This window comes from Odocoileus virginianus, chromosome 6, assembly GCF_023699985.2.
Source record: "Odocoileus virginianus isolate 20LAN1187 ecotype Illinois chromosome 6, Ovbor_1.2, whole genome shotgun sequence".
NCBI classification, from domain to species: Eukaryota; Metazoa; Chordata; class Mammalia; order Artiodactyla; family Cervidae; genus Odocoileus; species Odocoileus virginianus.
The window spans coordinates 4,596,982-4,614,733 of NC_069679.1; the positions used below are offsets into that span (position 1 = coordinate 4,596,982).

Below are 17,752 nucleotides of genomic sequence, written 5' to 3' on the forward strand. Positions count from 1 at the left end.
CCTAAGTCTTACTGTTTTAACAAGCACCAGAATTAATTTTTTTTTTTAAGAGTTCATACATGCAGGATTTGGATCACACTGAACAATCTTTTTCATTTAACAACACACTGAAACACACTCAATGAAACATCCTTCCAACCACACTGTTTTATTAACTACTTATCATTTCTAAGATGCCACAAGTAAAAATGTAGCCTCAAGGTCAAGATAAAGCCTCTTTTTAAGATCTCAAAGATTTAAGGAAGTGCCAAATCCTCTGGCTAAACAGAAGATTTCTAAGACTCTTAAGTGTCTCCTAATCTCAGTTAGTTAGATAAGAGGGCTTCTGCCAAAATATGAGTATTGTCACATAGCATACTCCAATGCAGGAGGCCCAGCTTTGATCCTTGGTCCAGCAACTAAGAGTTGCATGCCATGACTAAAGATTCTGAGCGCTGCAGTGAAGACCCTTCAGAGCAAAGGTAAAAAAAAAAAGAAAGAAAGCAAGCAAGCTGTAGAGGCTTTCAGCAAGGAAGAAGGCAAAAAACTTGGGTTTTCCTGTTTGTATCTTTTAGAAGCAGAACAGACTCTGTGAAACTTGAGAGAGGTTGAATTAACATTTGAAGACATTTTTGGAAGATGGTACGTGGCAGACTTCATTTATAAATATATTCAACAGAAAGAAGAAGAAAAAAAACCCATAGTTTTCAATTTTTAATTTTATTAAAGTACAGAGTTAACAAGTTTTGAGTTTTCTACCTAGGAAAAGACTGGTCAACTTCGGCTGCTTTATAGAAAAATTAGCACTCAAAAAAACCCCAATTATAAATCCATAGGTGCCTTTGTGACTTAAAACAAAAAAATAACTAGTTTTAAAAGTTACCAAAACTCAAACATATCTGAGACCATTATAAATTTCAAACAGTAGATTACCACACATACTACATTTTAAAATTCTAACAGCAAAACATAACCACATAATTTGGCTGTATCTAACTATTTCAGACAAGTTTTGTTTTAAAAAGTAACAAAGTTATGATTATAAAACTTCTGTAGTTTTTTTTTTCAAAGTAAAATAACCTTAAATCTTTAATAAAGGAAAAAAAAAACAATCCTTAAATTTCTTATAAATAGCTCTCAAGACATATATTACCCATCTGCTGCAAGCTTTCTTTACCTGAGAGAATTTCCCAGGATCCTTCACCACAAAGGATTACCTTAAAGAGTTCTTTCCAACATTTTACTCACATAAACATGATTAACACCTACGGAAGTGGATGTGGACATGTGCATTCTTAATCCACCATTCCCCAAGTTAAGTTTTTGCTGAAAGGATTTTGCTTTTAAAAAAAGAAAACCTCTTTGGTAAAAGCCAAATACTTCATCCTCTCAAAATGAACACTTCTGTAAATGATTTACTGAGGAAGGGAGAAAAGAGAGAGACAGAGAAATCTTTAGAATGGTTAGCATTAATTCAAAAGATCTGTATCCTGCTAAGCAAGTATATTAGAGAGCACATCTCTGCCTAAAATACAAAACTGGATTAAAATGTCTGAGGCTTTACAAATATATTAAGGATGGCAGGAAACACAGTTAAGAATGAAGCCAGAGGGATTTAGTAAATCAAGGAGAATACCCGATAGAGAACGTCATGAACCCAGGGGTATCGGCACCGTCCTCAATGAAGGAGAGCCCAGGGTGCTCTCTGGACATGTGGATCTTGGCCCAAGATCACATCCTTCTCAGTTATATCTAAAACCCCCTTTAATTTTCAAGAGGGGCAGTACGCCGAAACGAGTTGCTCTTTAGAAAGGCAATCAAAGGAGAAAAAGACCTAGGCAGCTTAAATGCATACAGGCTCTGGAATTCCCATTGCAGGGTAACAGGAAGCACCAATGGTAGTAAACTTCTGGCCAAAATTATTATAAATAAGCAAATAATCTTAAAAAGGCAGAAGGAGACAATGTGGGGGGAATTAGCACTGCACAGAGGTCAACCATAGTGAAGGCATCTCTGAGCAACTGGAAATAAACAAAGGGGTGTGGGAGCACCCTTGCTGGCCACCAGAATCCCAAAGCCCCAGTATCTTCCATCAGCCCGCATGCACACAGCCCATCTACTCTACAAAGGAGCTCCAAAGACTTCTGGCAAACAATTCTTTCAAGCCATTTCCCAAGAAATTGTGAGGACAAAAACAAAACTAACTAACCAGTATTAAAAACAAAAAAGAAAAAACAAAAATCAACCCAGTAAGGACCAAGTAGGGTTTCCGAAAGCCTTTGGTGAGAGAGTCTCTGGTCTTCAATCAGGTGACACATCTAGACATAAACAGCCACATTCCCAAAAGAATCCCTTCCTCTATTTATGTGTATTTACTCGTGAAAATGAGAAGTGAAAAAATTTCCACATCGGATGAACAGCACTGAGGAAGCTTACACATAGTTTTAAAAAATCTTCAGCTCTCATTGCTAAAGGAATCTGACCAGCAGCTTCTGAGAATGCACTTTTAAAATCATGTATAAAAAGTTGTAGGAAGCAAAGTCTATTGTTCTGAAAACATTACCAGTGAATTTATCAAATGAACATCATCCTTAACAGCTACGCAAAGCAATTGGCACTGTGTTTCCAGTTTCGTAAAACATAATAGCACAGAAACATAGACTCTTTAAAGCCATGGATGTTGACTTACCACCTGAGGATTATTTTCTACAATTATAATCATTAAAGTCAACATCTTATTTATACACCCTTAGTCCTCAGAGAACATCCACATCGCTCTTGATCATTCGGATAAAACTGCTTAAATGTTCAACTGAGAATAAAAGAGTGACTGTAACTCTTCTTATGTCAGACCGACCTTCAGAAAGGAACATTATCAGGCACGAACCAAGTCTGAAGCAGCTGGAAAGTGTGGGTTGGCTGCGGGGGAGGGGGGCTAAGGAAGGAAGCCTGGCCACTGGCAATGTCCTTTCCTCTGTGTCTCCCGAGCTTTTTTCTGCACAGGAAGGGCCAGCTCAAAGCCACAGAGTTGGATGCTAGACCCTAGCAGGAAGAAAACCCAACAAAACCAGCCACTGACAGCACACCAGCTCTTGACCTGCCTGTCCTCTTGATCTTTGTAAAGCCATCTCGCTTACCCGAGCCTGTCACTGCGCCAGCCACTGCAGGGGCCCCTGCCAGGGTGCTGAGCCACACAGCCCACTGCCGCCACCTGTCTGACCATGGAGCTCCCACCCCACGGGCGTCACTGTGGGCCACGCGTGGCAACCACGCCTTTTGTGCCTACGGAAGATCGCTGGACCGAGTATGAAGAGTTCCTGATCTTGGGCGGGGAAAGAAAGAACTTGATCGAGTGTACAAAACAAGGCTCTCTCACACACACACGAGTGCCTTTAAAAAGTGAATCTCCAAGACTGTAACTAAGGCAAGTTTCTGGAGGAATTCATCCACTGGATGCCCCTTGCCTCCACCTAGCTCCCCCACTTTCTTGAGAGGAGGGAGAAGGAGTGAGTGGAAATGAAGGGTGGGACTAATCTCCCAGGTCAGCATTTGGCACTCCGGAGCCCAGCTTATGGGGGACCCAACGCACACAGCAGGGCACGGAAGGTAAAGGCCGAATCTTTTCATTCTGACTCTCTGCCCAGGTGCCTGAAGGACTCTTTCCATCCTGCATAAAATACTAAGAGGCGGGCCCCCACTGTGTCTCCACCGGGGTCTCCGGTGGACTTTCCACTGTGTAAACTCCTCCCTGGACGAGAGTATCAACACTGAAAACGGAAATCTTCTTACGCAGCTGCCTAGACTCAATCTCTCTTAAGTGTCACCTTAGGAGTATGAACTTTGGAAATTCCTGTGGCTTTTGCTCATGGCTTAATTAAAGAACTCCCCACCCCACCCACCGTTTCTTCTAAGTATATCTGGTCACTTCTACAACTTGTATAATTGGAGGCCTTACCTGGTCAGCCCTGTTTGAGGTGCTGCCTATGATTCTCACCTCAGCAAATCTACCCCCAAAATCATAAGGGACATTAATGGTGTGGTCACATTACAGATCCGGAAAACAAAAGCCCTTTTGCTTTCACAGTTTCAAAGGCCTCGAGTGGAAGAGAAACTGGTTGACCTCAGTAATGAAAAGAGGGGCACAGCAGGCTTCAGTCAAGAAGCAACTTCCCAGGTTAGGTCCTAAAGTGTCATGACTATCAATCCACAAACAAGAACTACAGCAAAGAAAACAACACGAACATTGTTCTATCATCACGTGAACAACACCATGAGTAAGGGTCGAATTACTCCATCACCGCCTGACCTGAGTTACAAAACGAGTTACTAAGGCCGTGACTCAGATCAGGCGGTGACAGTCTGGAGGGGGAATCACATGGGCCGTGATGGCAAATTGTGCTTTTTCACATTATAAGGAAGATGCTGAACCCGAAGGGATGAGGGCGCCTCTGGGAAGGGCAGAGCGAAGCCTGTGATTCCCAGCATCACAACTTCAAAGGGAAACGTGTCGGGGCTGGGAGGAGACTGCACAGGGGTGGAGTGAAAAGCCGATGCTTCCTCTTGGAGCCAATAAATACCCGGGGACCGTGAGCAGGAGTTCTGCAGGCTGACCTGTGGAGCCTTCTGAGGGGTCTGCCTTCTGTTGGAGGCGAAGGGCTCCAGATTTTGTCATGTCTATTTCAGGGATAGGTAATAGGCCACACAAAGTAAGCTTTTATCCCTGTGATAAGATGTCATTCCCCAAACTCTGTTTTGGTAAAAAACACGTAGAAGGAAAATACTAGCCTGACCACTGTCCCAATATTTAGGGGTAAAACACATAGAAAATCTATAAACACTCAGCATCAATTTAGGTGAAATTTTGAATTCTTTGGGGGCAAACTGGTAGCTTCTTTTTGAATTTCAGAAGTAAAAAAAGCAAATCAAGTGATTTTTCTTCCCCCCCCGAAGGGTTTTCAGACCCACTGAAGCCAGCCAGGGGAATGCCAACTTGTCACAAAGTACCAGTCACTGCCTGACTCCTGGGATATTTGTTCAAGGGCATCACTTCCCGCTGCAGAACCAAGGAGATTGCTCATATCCTCACACGGAGTACTGCGGAGAGGGTCGACAGAGTGGGGCGACCAGCGTACCCAGGTACAGGAGAACACATATCCAGCAAGAAGCCATCTTAACCCAAAAGATGGACCAGCTCCCGCTGAAGAAGGTCTCGATGTTGGCACTTTCGTAGCTGTAGAAACAAGAGACCCAGCTGTGGTCAGAGCAGGAAGAGGACAGGAGGTGAAAAGGTCTCTTCCCACCAAGAGTGTCCCTCCCTGCTCCCACCCCGCAGCCCCCACCAGCCTTTCTTTTTTCCCTAGCAACTCAATTCAGATATTAATATAATTCACACCCACTTAAAGTACACGATTTTTATTATATTCATAGACGTGGGGGACCACCACCACAGTCAATTCTAGAACATGCTCATCACCCCATAAAGAAACCCTGCGCCCTTCAGTTGCCCTCCCATTTCCTCCTCCATGTGGCCCCTGGCATGACTTAATTACTTTCTATCTGTATGGCTTTGCCCGTTCTGGACATGTCACGAGGCATGGAATCGAGCGGCCTCCTGTGACTGGCTTTTCTCAGCCTATTTCTTTTGGGGTGTGTCCATGCTGTAGTATGTAACAGTACTTTATTCCTTTCTGTCGTGGAGGAATATTCCATTGTGTGGATATAGCACCTTTTGTTTATCCAGTTGTCAGCTGATGGGCATTTGGTTGCTTCCACTTAGCTATTATGAACAATGCTGCCATGAACATTTGTGTATAAGCTTTTGCACGGACGTGTTTTTTCCTCCTCTGGACTATATAATTAGGAGTACAGTTGCAGGATCACATAACAACTCTGTGTTCAACACTTTGAGGAACTATTTTGCAAAGTGCCTGCACCATTCTTACCTACCAGGAGTGAGAGAGGGCTCCAGTTTTAACACATCCTTGATGTCTGTTATTTTCTGCCTCCAACCTTTCTTAAGCTTCCCAAGCCAAAATGTTCCAGGAATTCCCAAGTATCTCTGGGAAGCACGAGAGGCTCCAGTGCCCTCTTCTCCCTCAGGATGTCTGGGAAGATCTCCTCAGGGAAGCCTTCCCCGTCCCTCTGTTCGCAACCTCTGCCCCCACCATCCCCGCCCCACTCCTTGTTCTTCATCCTCATTTTTCTCTCCAGTAGTCATCAATGTCTGACATACTATGTGGACCACTATCCTCCTCCCCCATTAGAATACAGGCCCTGCCACTCACAGCAGTGCGGCCCGGAGAAGCCACTCATATGTTTGTTGTACAATGAGTCTAAATAAATTCTCCAGGCCAGAATACTGGAGTGGGTAGCCTTTCCCTTCTTCAGGGGGTCTTTCCAACCCAGGGATCAAACCCAGGTCTCCCACATTGCAGGCGGATTCTTTACCAGCTGAGCCACAAGGGAAGCCCAATAATACTGGAGTGGGTAGCCTATCCCTTCTCCAGTGATCTTCCCAACCCAGGAATCGAACTGGGGCCTCCTGCATTGCAGGAAGATTCTTTACCAACTGAGCTATCAGGGAAGCCCAAATATATCCTAAGTTATTCTAATGTCTACCTTAGGTATATCCTAATGTACACCAAATTACAATCCAACAGAAACTCTGGATCAAAGAAAGATACAAAAGGAATCAAAAAGAATCTTCACGTAGTAACAGGAAAGTCAGACACATTATGTATGTTAAAAAAAAAAAAAAAAACCCAACCCTCAAGGGAGAAAATATGTGTAATCATATTTATGTTTTAAACAATTATATAGGCTTATAAATGCACAGAAAAGAAATAAAAGGAAATATATCATATGATTAGCAGTGGTTATGGAGTTGGGGTGGAGGGCCCATGCTACTTTTCATACTTACATATTAGTGGTTTTTTTTTTTTGAGATGTTTCAAACTTTTGTAATGAAAGTAAAAAAAAAAAAAAAAAGACAAAGTAGAAAAGAAGAGTAATTCTAAGTTCTTCCTCCATTACTGTTACTATGTCCTATAGACTGCCCATATGCTATTAACCTCCTATTTTCTTAAGGCTGCAGTAAGCATCACCAATTTCCAGGGTTCAAAGTATGCCAAAAGACTGTCAGGAACTCGGACTGTTTCTGGGAAGACGAGTGCAGCAGGTCTTGGAGAAATGGTTAACTGACTTCGAGAGATCTGATTTCCAGGCTGTCAAGAAGAGGATGTTTTTAAAAAACAACTTCTAAAACATCTAAGACGAGGGACCACTCACTTGAACCAGTTGGTGACGGTCATCATCACATAGAGGGAAGCCAAGAAGAACATGAAGTGGAAATAGGCATAGCTGTAGACGGTGCTTTTCTTCTCATCATAAATGACCCGTGGGCCCTCTTTCATATTCCGCTTCTCTTCAGTGTCTGTGAATCACAAAGTGAGCACAAGCTCCATGAGTGAACACAAGAATGCTTACCACTTTCGCAAAGCCAAACTTGCTAATTTCCAACCCAGAGGCTGTTGAGAAGGAAAGCTGTCAAACACCAATTGTACCCTCAGGCAATCTCATCTATGCCATAAGCCCCAAGCTCCCACCTCAACCCAGAACCTTCTGTAATAGGATGAGTTACCTACTGGTGCATTTATTTTAACCGAAGAGAGCTCTTAAACACAGAAAACTTATTATAAACTCAGAAGAAAGTAACAGCAGAGCAAGAGTTCTCAAGCCCCTGGAATGCTCCAATTCAAGAGTAAGCTGAATGAAAGAAATTTTCCAAATTTGCATTCCTTTAAAAAAATATAACTTCTTGCTCCTCAAAAATGTACTGTGTAATTTAACTTATAAATACGAGCCAAAAATATCAACTTTTCCTCATCTGCCAGAATACCAACACAAATCCCAAAGGCCCTTTGGGAACAACGTGTGAAGTATATAAACAAAAAACCAGCTCTGGAATAAAGGAATTCCTCTTACCACTCAAGTTATTTGTGCCTAAATACCAAACGCCTACAGACGAATGGTACAGGTCTGCAGGGCATCACGGAGGCCCAGATGGAATGTTGTCCACTTACCCTCTCCCCCAGAGCCGAAGCAAAAGCAACACCGGGCTACCTGTGAGGGCAAAACCAACCAAGTCAGGAGGCTTGCTTTCTGCTTTTCCAGCGCCACATCGGTTAAGAACTAAAGGCCACCTATGTGCCAAATCTTCCCCATCTGAACTACACCCCAAATCCAGAACTGCACACTTCATCCCTTCGAAAGGTTCTACTAAGTGTCTGTTCTTCCCTGATGGTCTGGGGGCTGGTGAGATGGGAAACACGAGGACATGGAGGTGAGCCACCCCAAGCCCCTTCCAGGGGGCCTTCCTAGTGCCTGCTCAACCCCCGCCAGCCTCTGCCCGGCAGCTCCAGGTTCTGCCCTAGCTGGGAGTCGCCCCACGCTCAAGCAAGCCCTTCCTGGGCAACCCACGCAGGATAAGAGCTCCTAGCAGGGGTGTCAAGGTGCGGCCACAACCCCTGGGGGACAGCTCTGATGGGTCATATCTGCTCCGAGCCCCTGTGGGATGAGCAGAGGCTCTGCCCAGCCTGCAGTGCCCTTCAACTCCCCTTCCCTTCTCCGCATGTGCTGAAAAGTCAAAGTGTTAGTTGCTCCGTCATGTCTGACACCCCATGGACTGTAGCCTGCCAGGCTCCTCTGTCCAGGATTCTCCAGGCAAGAATACTAGAGTGGGTTGCCATTCCCTTCTCCAGAGGATCTTCCTGACCCATGGATTGAACCCGGGTCTCCTGCATTGTAGGCACATTCTTTACAGTCTTCTGAGCCACCCGGGGAAGCCTCCCTAATAAATATCCTGCACATCAGGCTCTGCCCTGGGGCCACTTCTGGAAAACTCAGCCTGGAGCATGAAGTGAATGAGAGAAGGTCCCCTCCGTCTGGGAGCTCCCTCCTGGCGCTCGGCTCTACTTGCTGCTCCATGCAATCCTCTTTGGCACCAGGGAGTGAGGTCATTATCCTGCTTTCGGGTGAGGGAAACTGGGGTCAGCCAGGTTGAAGACCTGGCCTTAAGTCACTAAACAAGCTTAGTGACAGAGCTGGGCCAGGAACTTGGGTGGGTGGGAACCCCCAGGTCTGTGCTTCACAAGGGGAAACAGACAGCATGTGATAATCTTGATGGTGGAGCCGACAGACTCAGAAAGGGGAAAACTTAAGGGATCTGGAACCAGGAGGGTCCACCTACATTCCTACTAGAATCAGGCTCTGAACTGGCCGCCTGAGGGGAGCAGGGGTACCAGGGACGGCAACGCATGGGGTGACTGTTTCCAAACGTTGTACCAGGTTTCTGACCTATTCAAAACAACAAATGCAATTTTTAAAAAATTTGGTTTATGAAAAATTACTACACCGATTCCAGAAAGACTCTGGTAAGCAGAATAAGAAACAACACATACCAGAACAGTCTAGGAAGTGCTGGGTACTCAACGCCTCTTAGCTGGTAATAGTTTTATGATAAAGAACAGAGAGCTGGGGGCAAGGACGTGGGAATCCAAGCCCTTGTCCCATTTATACCCCTCAAAGCCAAGCCCTTTTTCTTTCCTGTGTCAAGGAAACTTGTCATAGAGGCACTGGTCTTGACAGAATCTTGGATCAAGGGATACAGTCTAAGATTCATTAATTCATTCAGTGGGCCCAAGACAAGTTATGCTGGGGTCCCAGTTCTTTTGAAGCTTAAGTTACGACAAGAAATGACTGACTCTCTCTTTCAAAGGTCTATCCTGTGAAATGTGATGCAAGGAGTTGGTGAACCAACTTCCATCCTGTGTGCGCTCCCGTTCAGAGGGAAACTCTGGGGCTCTTTCCTCGGAATGAGAAGAAAAACATTCTCTTAAATCTAATGCGGAGACTTGCTGTTCTTTGCACTTTAACTCAGTACACAATAGGGATATTGAAGCCAGAGCGGTGGAGCCTCAGCAGGGGTCACCCAGTCAGCGGTGAGCTGGACCGCCTGCCTTCTAGAGCCATTCTCTTCTGAAGAATAGGCAGCAACCCATTCAGACTCACTACAGTCTGCTCCTTCTTCCGAGTGACAGAAAGAGCCGGGGAACGCGGCTGGCAGACTGACAACCCCTCATAACGGTCCACTATCTCCAGGTCAGGTGGAGGGAGGCCCATGCCCAGAGCAAAGCGCCCGATCTGGACAGACCCCAGGGCCCTTCCTCCAGGCAGGGAAAGGCAGCCAGGGGTCAGAGGTCAGGCAGGGTCAGCAGCAGAGCTGGCAGACAGCATCCGGATCTTGGGCAATCGGTGGTTGGGAACACAGCACCGACTCGAGCCAGAGTACATAGTTTACATGCTGGTGAATCCCACGTTTAACGGACTTAACTTTTCTGTTTGTCCCCCACCCTGCTGGAAAATGGAGATAAGAGCCTCCTTGGGTTTCTTTGAAGATGAAATCACAGATGCAGTGGTTAGAACACAGCAAGTCCTAGCCGTCCCTGGAAACGCCTCTTTTTTCCATTCTTGGAGTCAGGGCGGAGTTTCTTTCTGGCTGCTTCCATCTGATTAGACCTTTTGTGACCTCAGTGGATGTTCCACTGAGGGCCTCAGGAGAGGACTTTTGCATCAGAAAGAAAAAGATATTCTGCTGACCGGCAGGCCTCTGTTCACCGTTTGCTATTCTTCGCCCCATGAATTGCCCACCTGCTGGAGCTGCAGCAGGGAATAAGCTCACAGACAGACGGGGTCCAGGAGGGCACGGACAGGGTGTCCCTCCCCTTCTCCTTCCAACAGCCGCCGTCTGACCTCACAGTTGTGCCATGTATGCAGGACACAGGCAGGTACACACTAGGGGAAGGGACCAGAAGTTAAAACCACCCACATGCATTCTGTTACGACAGAGGAGAAAAGCAGAGAGCAGACTGACAAGCTACCCAGGGCTTTGGTGGGAGCGAGGTGGCTGGATGCCACACCAGAGGCTGAATTTGTTGGAGAAAAATCAACAAATTTTATTTTAATCCTATAGTATATTGAGGACATTTCTTTTTCTGTACAGGTATCGTGTTCCTTCCTGAGTAGAAAAATGGGATCATGGGATGCAGACCATTAAAGATGCAAGTAAATACATAAAAAGCCTTCTTGGGAAATGGGTCTTCCGGGATGAAGCAGGGCCAAGAAAAGGAAATGAACTTACTTCCAGCTCGGGAGCTGTGTACCGGCCCTGCAGAGCATCGGAACTTGATCTTGTCGTGGATGTCAAACTAAGACAAACAGAAAGGTCAGCTGAGTTAACGTGTGGTAACATGTCATATAACAAGTCAAAGGAGGGCAGAACTGCCTGGCCAGGACTCTAAGGAGGCTCACTCTAACCTACAGTTCTGCTTAAATAAAAGTTGTCTATTTTAATATCCCACTTTATTCCAAAACTGGCTGACTAACTCAACAGCCGATGTCTTCTTCCATGGATGGCATTAGATCATTTTATGCAAGCAGAAGCTTAAAAAAAAAAAAAAGTTGTCTTTTGGTCTTGTTACTTTGGTTTTCACTTTGGTTTTTTGCCTCTCCTCCTTCAAATGCCAACAAACTTTTCAAATTTCACTGTTATCTTTCCCCTCCTTTTGACTAGTCTCACTTAGAAGAGAACTCAAAGGCATGAAAAGCGAAGGTCATCACAATTTTCTGGGATAATCAGCCTTGGACAGACAAGTTTTTCTATTTAGAAATTCAGTATATTGTAGCTATCAATGTTATTTAAAAAAATTCTTCCTGACACTTTCCTCCTGCCTAGAGAGGTAAAATGTTGTAAAATCTGGCTTACAGAGGTACAAAAAGGCATTTATTTTTTCCTGGGGTGGGGATCATTTTAAGCACATTTCTACGTGTAACTATACAGTGTACATGAATAACCCATACAGATTCATTTAGCAAACGCTTACTGAAGGTGTGCCCTGTTCTAAGCACTGGGAACTCAGGGAGACAGAGAACAATCCCTTTCCTCCTGCCACTCCAGGGATAGGGGAGAGGGTGGGACAGTGGGAGCTGTTAGTGCAGAGGCAGGAATTCCAGACTCATTTCAACCAAATAAACCACAAAGGGAACACTGTCTTCTCGACTCATTCTCATCCTCTTCCCCAAGGAGAGAAGAGATCAATGAGATGCAAATAAACAATAAAAAGCTTTCCTCCTAAAAAGGCCCTCTGGGACGCAAGATCATTGTTTCTTCTGTGGTCCACTCAGCCCAACAGCATCACTTTCAATTCTGCTTTGAGCAGATGGATGTTAATAGAGGCCCACTCCACTACCACGTCCTGGCTTGAGCCTGGTCTGAGGAATGACAGAAATAATTCCATGGCTGTGTGCCCAAGAAACACACATGCCTGGCTCCTGCACTCAAGGTGCTATATTTTGCGCATATGAATTATGAGTTAATACAGTCTGTCGTTTCCATGGGGGCACATGTGACTTAACTTCAGGAAGAGATCAATATCTGGAATTTTCATCTGAAAGATGACGTTTATTCTTTATAAGAGTTTGACTAAATATTCCATTTCCTAACTTCTTGGGAATAAGATGGTTTCAGAAAAGCCAGATTTTGGTCCTGGCACCTCTGTCACTTTACTTTCATCATCGGAGGACACAAAGGGGGGAGCTTTTGTTCTTACTTCTAAAAATACCTATAATCTGTTCATCATATATATGGACTTCTATAAGTAAACGTAACTACAAAATAAGGTCTTTATTCAGTCATAGCCTTTATCCACAAAACGTTCTCCTTAGAATTACTGAGAAAATACTGTTGTGTTTGTTTTTTTTTTTTTACAAACTCTTTAAAAGCCTGAGAAATTCTTACTGTCTGCACTCTGGCTATTACTAGCACCATCTGGTCCGCACAAGACAATTCCCGGATTATCCATAACCTCTTCCCTTCCAGGGCTCAGGCCTGAGTGACTTTAACCCTGTGCTTCCTGTGGGGGTGGGAGGAGCCTGACAGTATTTGGTTGGGGCAGAGCTTCACTGGACACAGAAATGTCTAGTAACCTTATCTGATTAATACCCTGAGCCCTCACTCACTCACAGCCAGTAGCATCTTCCCATTGCTGTGCCGATGGAAAAACAAACCTCCCGCTACCCCCAAGCCCTCCCAGCCTCGGTTGAGCCCTGAAGCTCTTGCACACTGGAAGAAAGATTTGTAATGCAGATGCCCCTCCACATCTGCTTCAGTTGCTTTTGGAACTGGCCAAACTCCACTAGGTCGCAGAAAATCTCCAGCCAACACGTCCAAACTTTCCTGCTGGAGACCACAGATTCTGCCCCTGACCAACTTACAGGGCCCTTGAGAGATCACGTGACTGTTCTCAGCCTTGGTGTAATCACGTTCAATTACCTTCCCAGTATAAGACAGAGCTGGAGACTCAGCTCCAAAGAGAAACCAGAGTTTGTAGGAAGAGGCCCTCAACAAACCCCTGATGCAGAGACATGAAGATTTCTACCTGGCAGGTTCCGGAGTAACGGGATTCCCAAAAATACACCCCCCCGATTCTTAAAAAAAAAAAAGAAAGAAAGCAGCAGGTCCATCCCACACCAACAGTATAGGTAACTCTCCTTGATGTGCCAACTCTTCTCAGTTTAAATTAGTCCCTCCAATGCCATCTTACTAATCTTGCAATTATTTCCAAATTATTCCCAAATAATCTTCCAATTATTTCCATATTGCTATGAATGTCCCATTTGAACTAGCAAGTTGTTTGACCCTTAGTAAAGATTCTGAATTTTTCCAATTTTGTACTCAAATTCCTAGACAGCTGAAAAAATACTTATTTTCTTTTCTCTTAAGTATAGCTAAAACTAAAATAACCAGAAACATTTTATCGCACAAATGCCTCCTAATAATGCAACTATGTAAGTCGCCCAGCTGATTGGTCCACCTAAGTAAAAGACCTGATTCCAAGTCATCCCAGGGGAAAGAAAAATGACTATGAACATGTCTCTCCCAATACTTCAGCAAAGGAGGTGGAAGGCAAGGTTTCCGTAACTGGGTGAGACATATAGGAGCAGGCTCCACATCTCAGTTTCCTTCTAAGTACATGGAGGGAACTGAATTTTGTGGAGTGGAGGGCGATGCACAGCTTGTGGGATCTTAGTTCTCCAACAAGGAATCGAACCCCAGGCCCTTGGCAGTGAGAGCACAGAGTCCTAACCACTGGACCTCCAGGAAATTCTACTCCATGAGGGAACTCAACTTGATGGACTCCATAATCCTGTCTCATTTGACAGTTCGTGACTTTAAAGCCAACAGACTAACAATTTCAGTAAAAACCTAGAGACCAAGGAGGGACTTGAGGAGTAGCTAGGGGAGGACAGGGCAGGTGCCAGCCTACGAGGGCACAGGGGCACAGACATACAGAGAGAGCACCAGGGAACTCCTGACGGGTCCTGTCTGTGACATTTCTTTACAGCATGATGCCTGGGTACAGGGGAAGGGGCGGCCTCAGCTGGAAAGCCAGGGTGTGGGTTTTGGCTGAACCCTCCTTCCAAGCTAAGACAGCCAAGAGTAAAACCTCCTCATAGTGAGTGCCACAGAAGCAGGACTTGGGGCAGAAAGCCAAAAAGCAAAACTGGAGTTCATTGTGAGAGCCTCCTAAAGAGGCATTAGAGAGAGAGAGAGTGTCTGTGTGTCTGTGGTGGGGGCTGCGGGGTGGGGGATTCTCCAGCTAGGAGAGAACATAGCATAGTGAGCCTCTAAGATCTTACCGAAGTCTCAAGCAGTCTTGGACTTCTGTTGAAATGGGCGATTTCAGACTTCCCGGGTCCAAGGTTGGGAATCTGTCTGCCAATGCAGGGGGCACAGATTCAATCCCTGGTCGGGGAAGATTCCACATGTGCTGGGGCAGTTAAGCCCGTGAGCCACAACTACTGAAGCCTGTGCACCCTAGCGCCTGTGCTCTGAACAAGAGAAGCCACTGCAATGAGAAGTCCCAGCTCCACAGCAAAGAGCTCCCGCTCGCCACAGCTAGAGAAAGCACACTCATAGCAACAGGACCAAAAATAAATAAGAATAAATTTTTTTTAAAAAAAGAAAGAAAATGGGTGAATTCTTCTCTCTGCAATGCACTAGTCTTCCTACAGATTCTATCGAGAAATCTAGACATTCTTGCAATCTTCAAATGACAGTTTTCACCCAGGCAATGCAGCCTCCTGTTGTAACATCTTCCAACTTCTTAATCCTTTTCGAGTCGAGGAAGTCAAGCTTTGAAATCCTCCAAGTTGTACCACCTCCCATACTTCCCCTTTTCAAGGCCCTCCTAGGGCTGCACTCAAAGCCCCCTTGAACTCCAGGCTGCTTGGTATAAAGTTCTCAAAGCCCACTCCTCCTGGAGCTGCGGTGGGTAATTAGAGCAAACACCAGTCACCCAGGGCCCCCTCACTGTGCAGACTGCACTGAACCCCCAGCAATCAACTGCCATCACCAGGTGGGACATTCATGCCATGTGCTACATGCTACATGCTACATGTGCTGCATCAGCGCCACGGAGCTGCCTGGTTACTCCTCAGCTCCACTTGGTGTGGCTGCTGTTTTCTGACTCCTCATCCTTCGAGCACTATGGTTTTGCAGATTGATTACCAGCATTCAATAATGTTTGCTATTGGCATTTAGACAGATTTTACATAGCAGCTGTCAGCTTCAAAAGTTCTTTTGGGAATCTCAGACTAGACCTTGCCAACCTCTGCTAAGGTGCCGCTAAATTTCAAAAGCGACATAGAGGGTGGAAATTACACACCACAAAACAAAACCACTGGTGGCAGTTCTATCACCATATTAAATAGCGTTTTTGCATCTTTTCCACTGATAGCAAACCTAGGCCCTATTTTATCTAAGGGAGCAAACATTTTTAATCATGTGGGATTAGGCATTCAGCAACTCACAAAAACTCCTGATTTTAGTCTATCAAATATATTTACAGCTTTTTTTCCCTGATAATACAAACAAAAGAAGCAATAGCTCATGTTAAAAGAAAACATTTTTTTTTAAAGAAAAAAACAAAAAAATTATATACATAATACTGGCACCATTACAAGCTTGGTTTATCTCTTTCCGGGACTTTTTCTTCATATGTAAATACAACTACATTTTATTCTAAAACTGAAATATTCTACATTTATAGTTTAGTAACCTTTCTCCTTGCTGGACTCACCAATATTTTTTACCTGCCAATATGGAAAAAAAGTGAGTGACAGATCATAAAATTAGCCATGTTGCTGACATTTCTCCCCCAAAGCCCAAAAACAATAGACTCAGGAAGGAAAAACTTAAGAAAGGAAGGACTGAGAATCAGGATTAAAATGTGGGTGCCTTAATTGTTTTCCTGAAAACATGCATTGATGTGGGCCTGAATCAGTGAACACGTATGGAATTAATAATAACAGAAGGCCAGAAAGTGTTCGCCACGGTCGCTTCTGCTGTGTGGTGAGGCTGCTGCTGTGTCACAAACAGGCTGAGAGTCGACACTGCATGCCTTTGCACACTTGATGCATGACTGTGAACACATGCTTCATAACACTCAGTTCTCCTGCCTATGTCTGTTGTCCAGGTCCATGTCTGTTGGTCCCTCTCTACAGCATGAAGGGGTGTGAGAAGCTGTAAGAGAAAATGCCAGCGTGCACAGAGACACATTCTACTTATACAAGCCACCAAGGGTAGTTCAGTTTTGGCCAAAGGATCACTATAATGTGCCTGTGACTGGTTGAAATTTTTAGATACTGAAATATACTGAAATGTAAAACACAGGAGTAAAACTTAAACATGAAAGGGTGACTGTCAAGGGAAAGCGTGATCATCAGTGAAACATGTAAATGGAGTAAGAAACTTATGATTCCTATCCTTTACTCTTCTCCCTCTGATATTTTTTTATATAGATTTTAAAATAACAAACCCCACCCCAAGCACCTAAAACACAGCCTGCTTATGTATCACACCTACTTTTGGAGGAATGACTTTGCTCCTTAAAAGCAATGTGAGTTTTAGCATAAAAGAAATGTTTCCTGTCTTTCCTGGACCAAGCACAAAATGTCTGTGTATGGAGTACTTTGTACTCTTTCCATCAACAAGAGAACAAACGTTTTTTCTGTTGGAGTAGAAAGTTGCCAAAACATTCTGGCACATACCGTCTCTTCCTCACTTTGTGCTCCCTTACTCTCCAAAAGGGCTTTAGCAAGCAATACTCAGCCATCTTTTAAAGGATCGCAACATACCATATATATTTATTTTATTTCCCCCAAAGAAGTACAAGCTATGTAAAATGAAGTCCAAACAGCTGAATTTCATGCTGTAATACCACCTTCTTACTTCAGGCTTCATTTCCCCTCTTCCTCAGATGGTATTTGTTTGACTGCCTCATACTGCTAAAACTTATGTAAATTCTCCTTTTGTACTTTTAAAGTCTGCAAAGATGGCCTCAGGTAACTTCTAGAACTTACCATGAATACAAGATGCACACGCACAAGATGGCAGTACCCAGACCAGCAACCAAGGTCTTGTCCCTGTATAGGTCCTGACCAAAGTTAGGCACACAGATGGTGACGTTCTTCCCGTGTTCATCTAGGACTTGTGAACAAAAGAAAAAAGGAATCATTGCCATATTAGAAAAGCCCTCTGTGACTCAGGGATGCATTCACTCTGGGAAAATTCATGCAGTAGAGAACAGTGAACACTCAGTGCTGGAAAGGTTTCCTCTACCATCCAGCTCAACTCAGACTAGATCATGCTCTGTAA

The 17,752-nt window shown here is 44.5% G+C and overlaps 1 protein-coding gene across 1 annotated transcript in view; it reads right to left on the reverse strand.

Annotated features, from left to right (window-relative positions):
- Positions 1–680: 680 nt before the first annotated feature.
- Positions 681–17,752, reverse strand: part of SERINC5 (serine incorporator 5) — a 102,049-nt gene continuing 84,977 nt past the window's right edge. The window contains exons 8-12 of the mRNA XM_020870008.2: positions 17,458–17,584; positions 11,177–11,243; positions 8,061–8,100; positions 7,267–7,411; positions 681–5,209 (exon numbers count right to left, since the gene is read on the reverse strand). Coding sequence (XP_020725667.2) covers positions 5,062–5,209; positions 7,267–7,411; positions 8,061–8,100; positions 11,177–11,243; positions 17,458–17,584 — 527 coding nt within the window. The 3' untranslated portion in view covers positions 681–5,061. The remainder of the gene's footprint in view (positions 5,210–7,266; positions 7,412–8,060; positions 8,101–11,176; positions 11,244–17,457; positions 17,585–17,752) is intronic.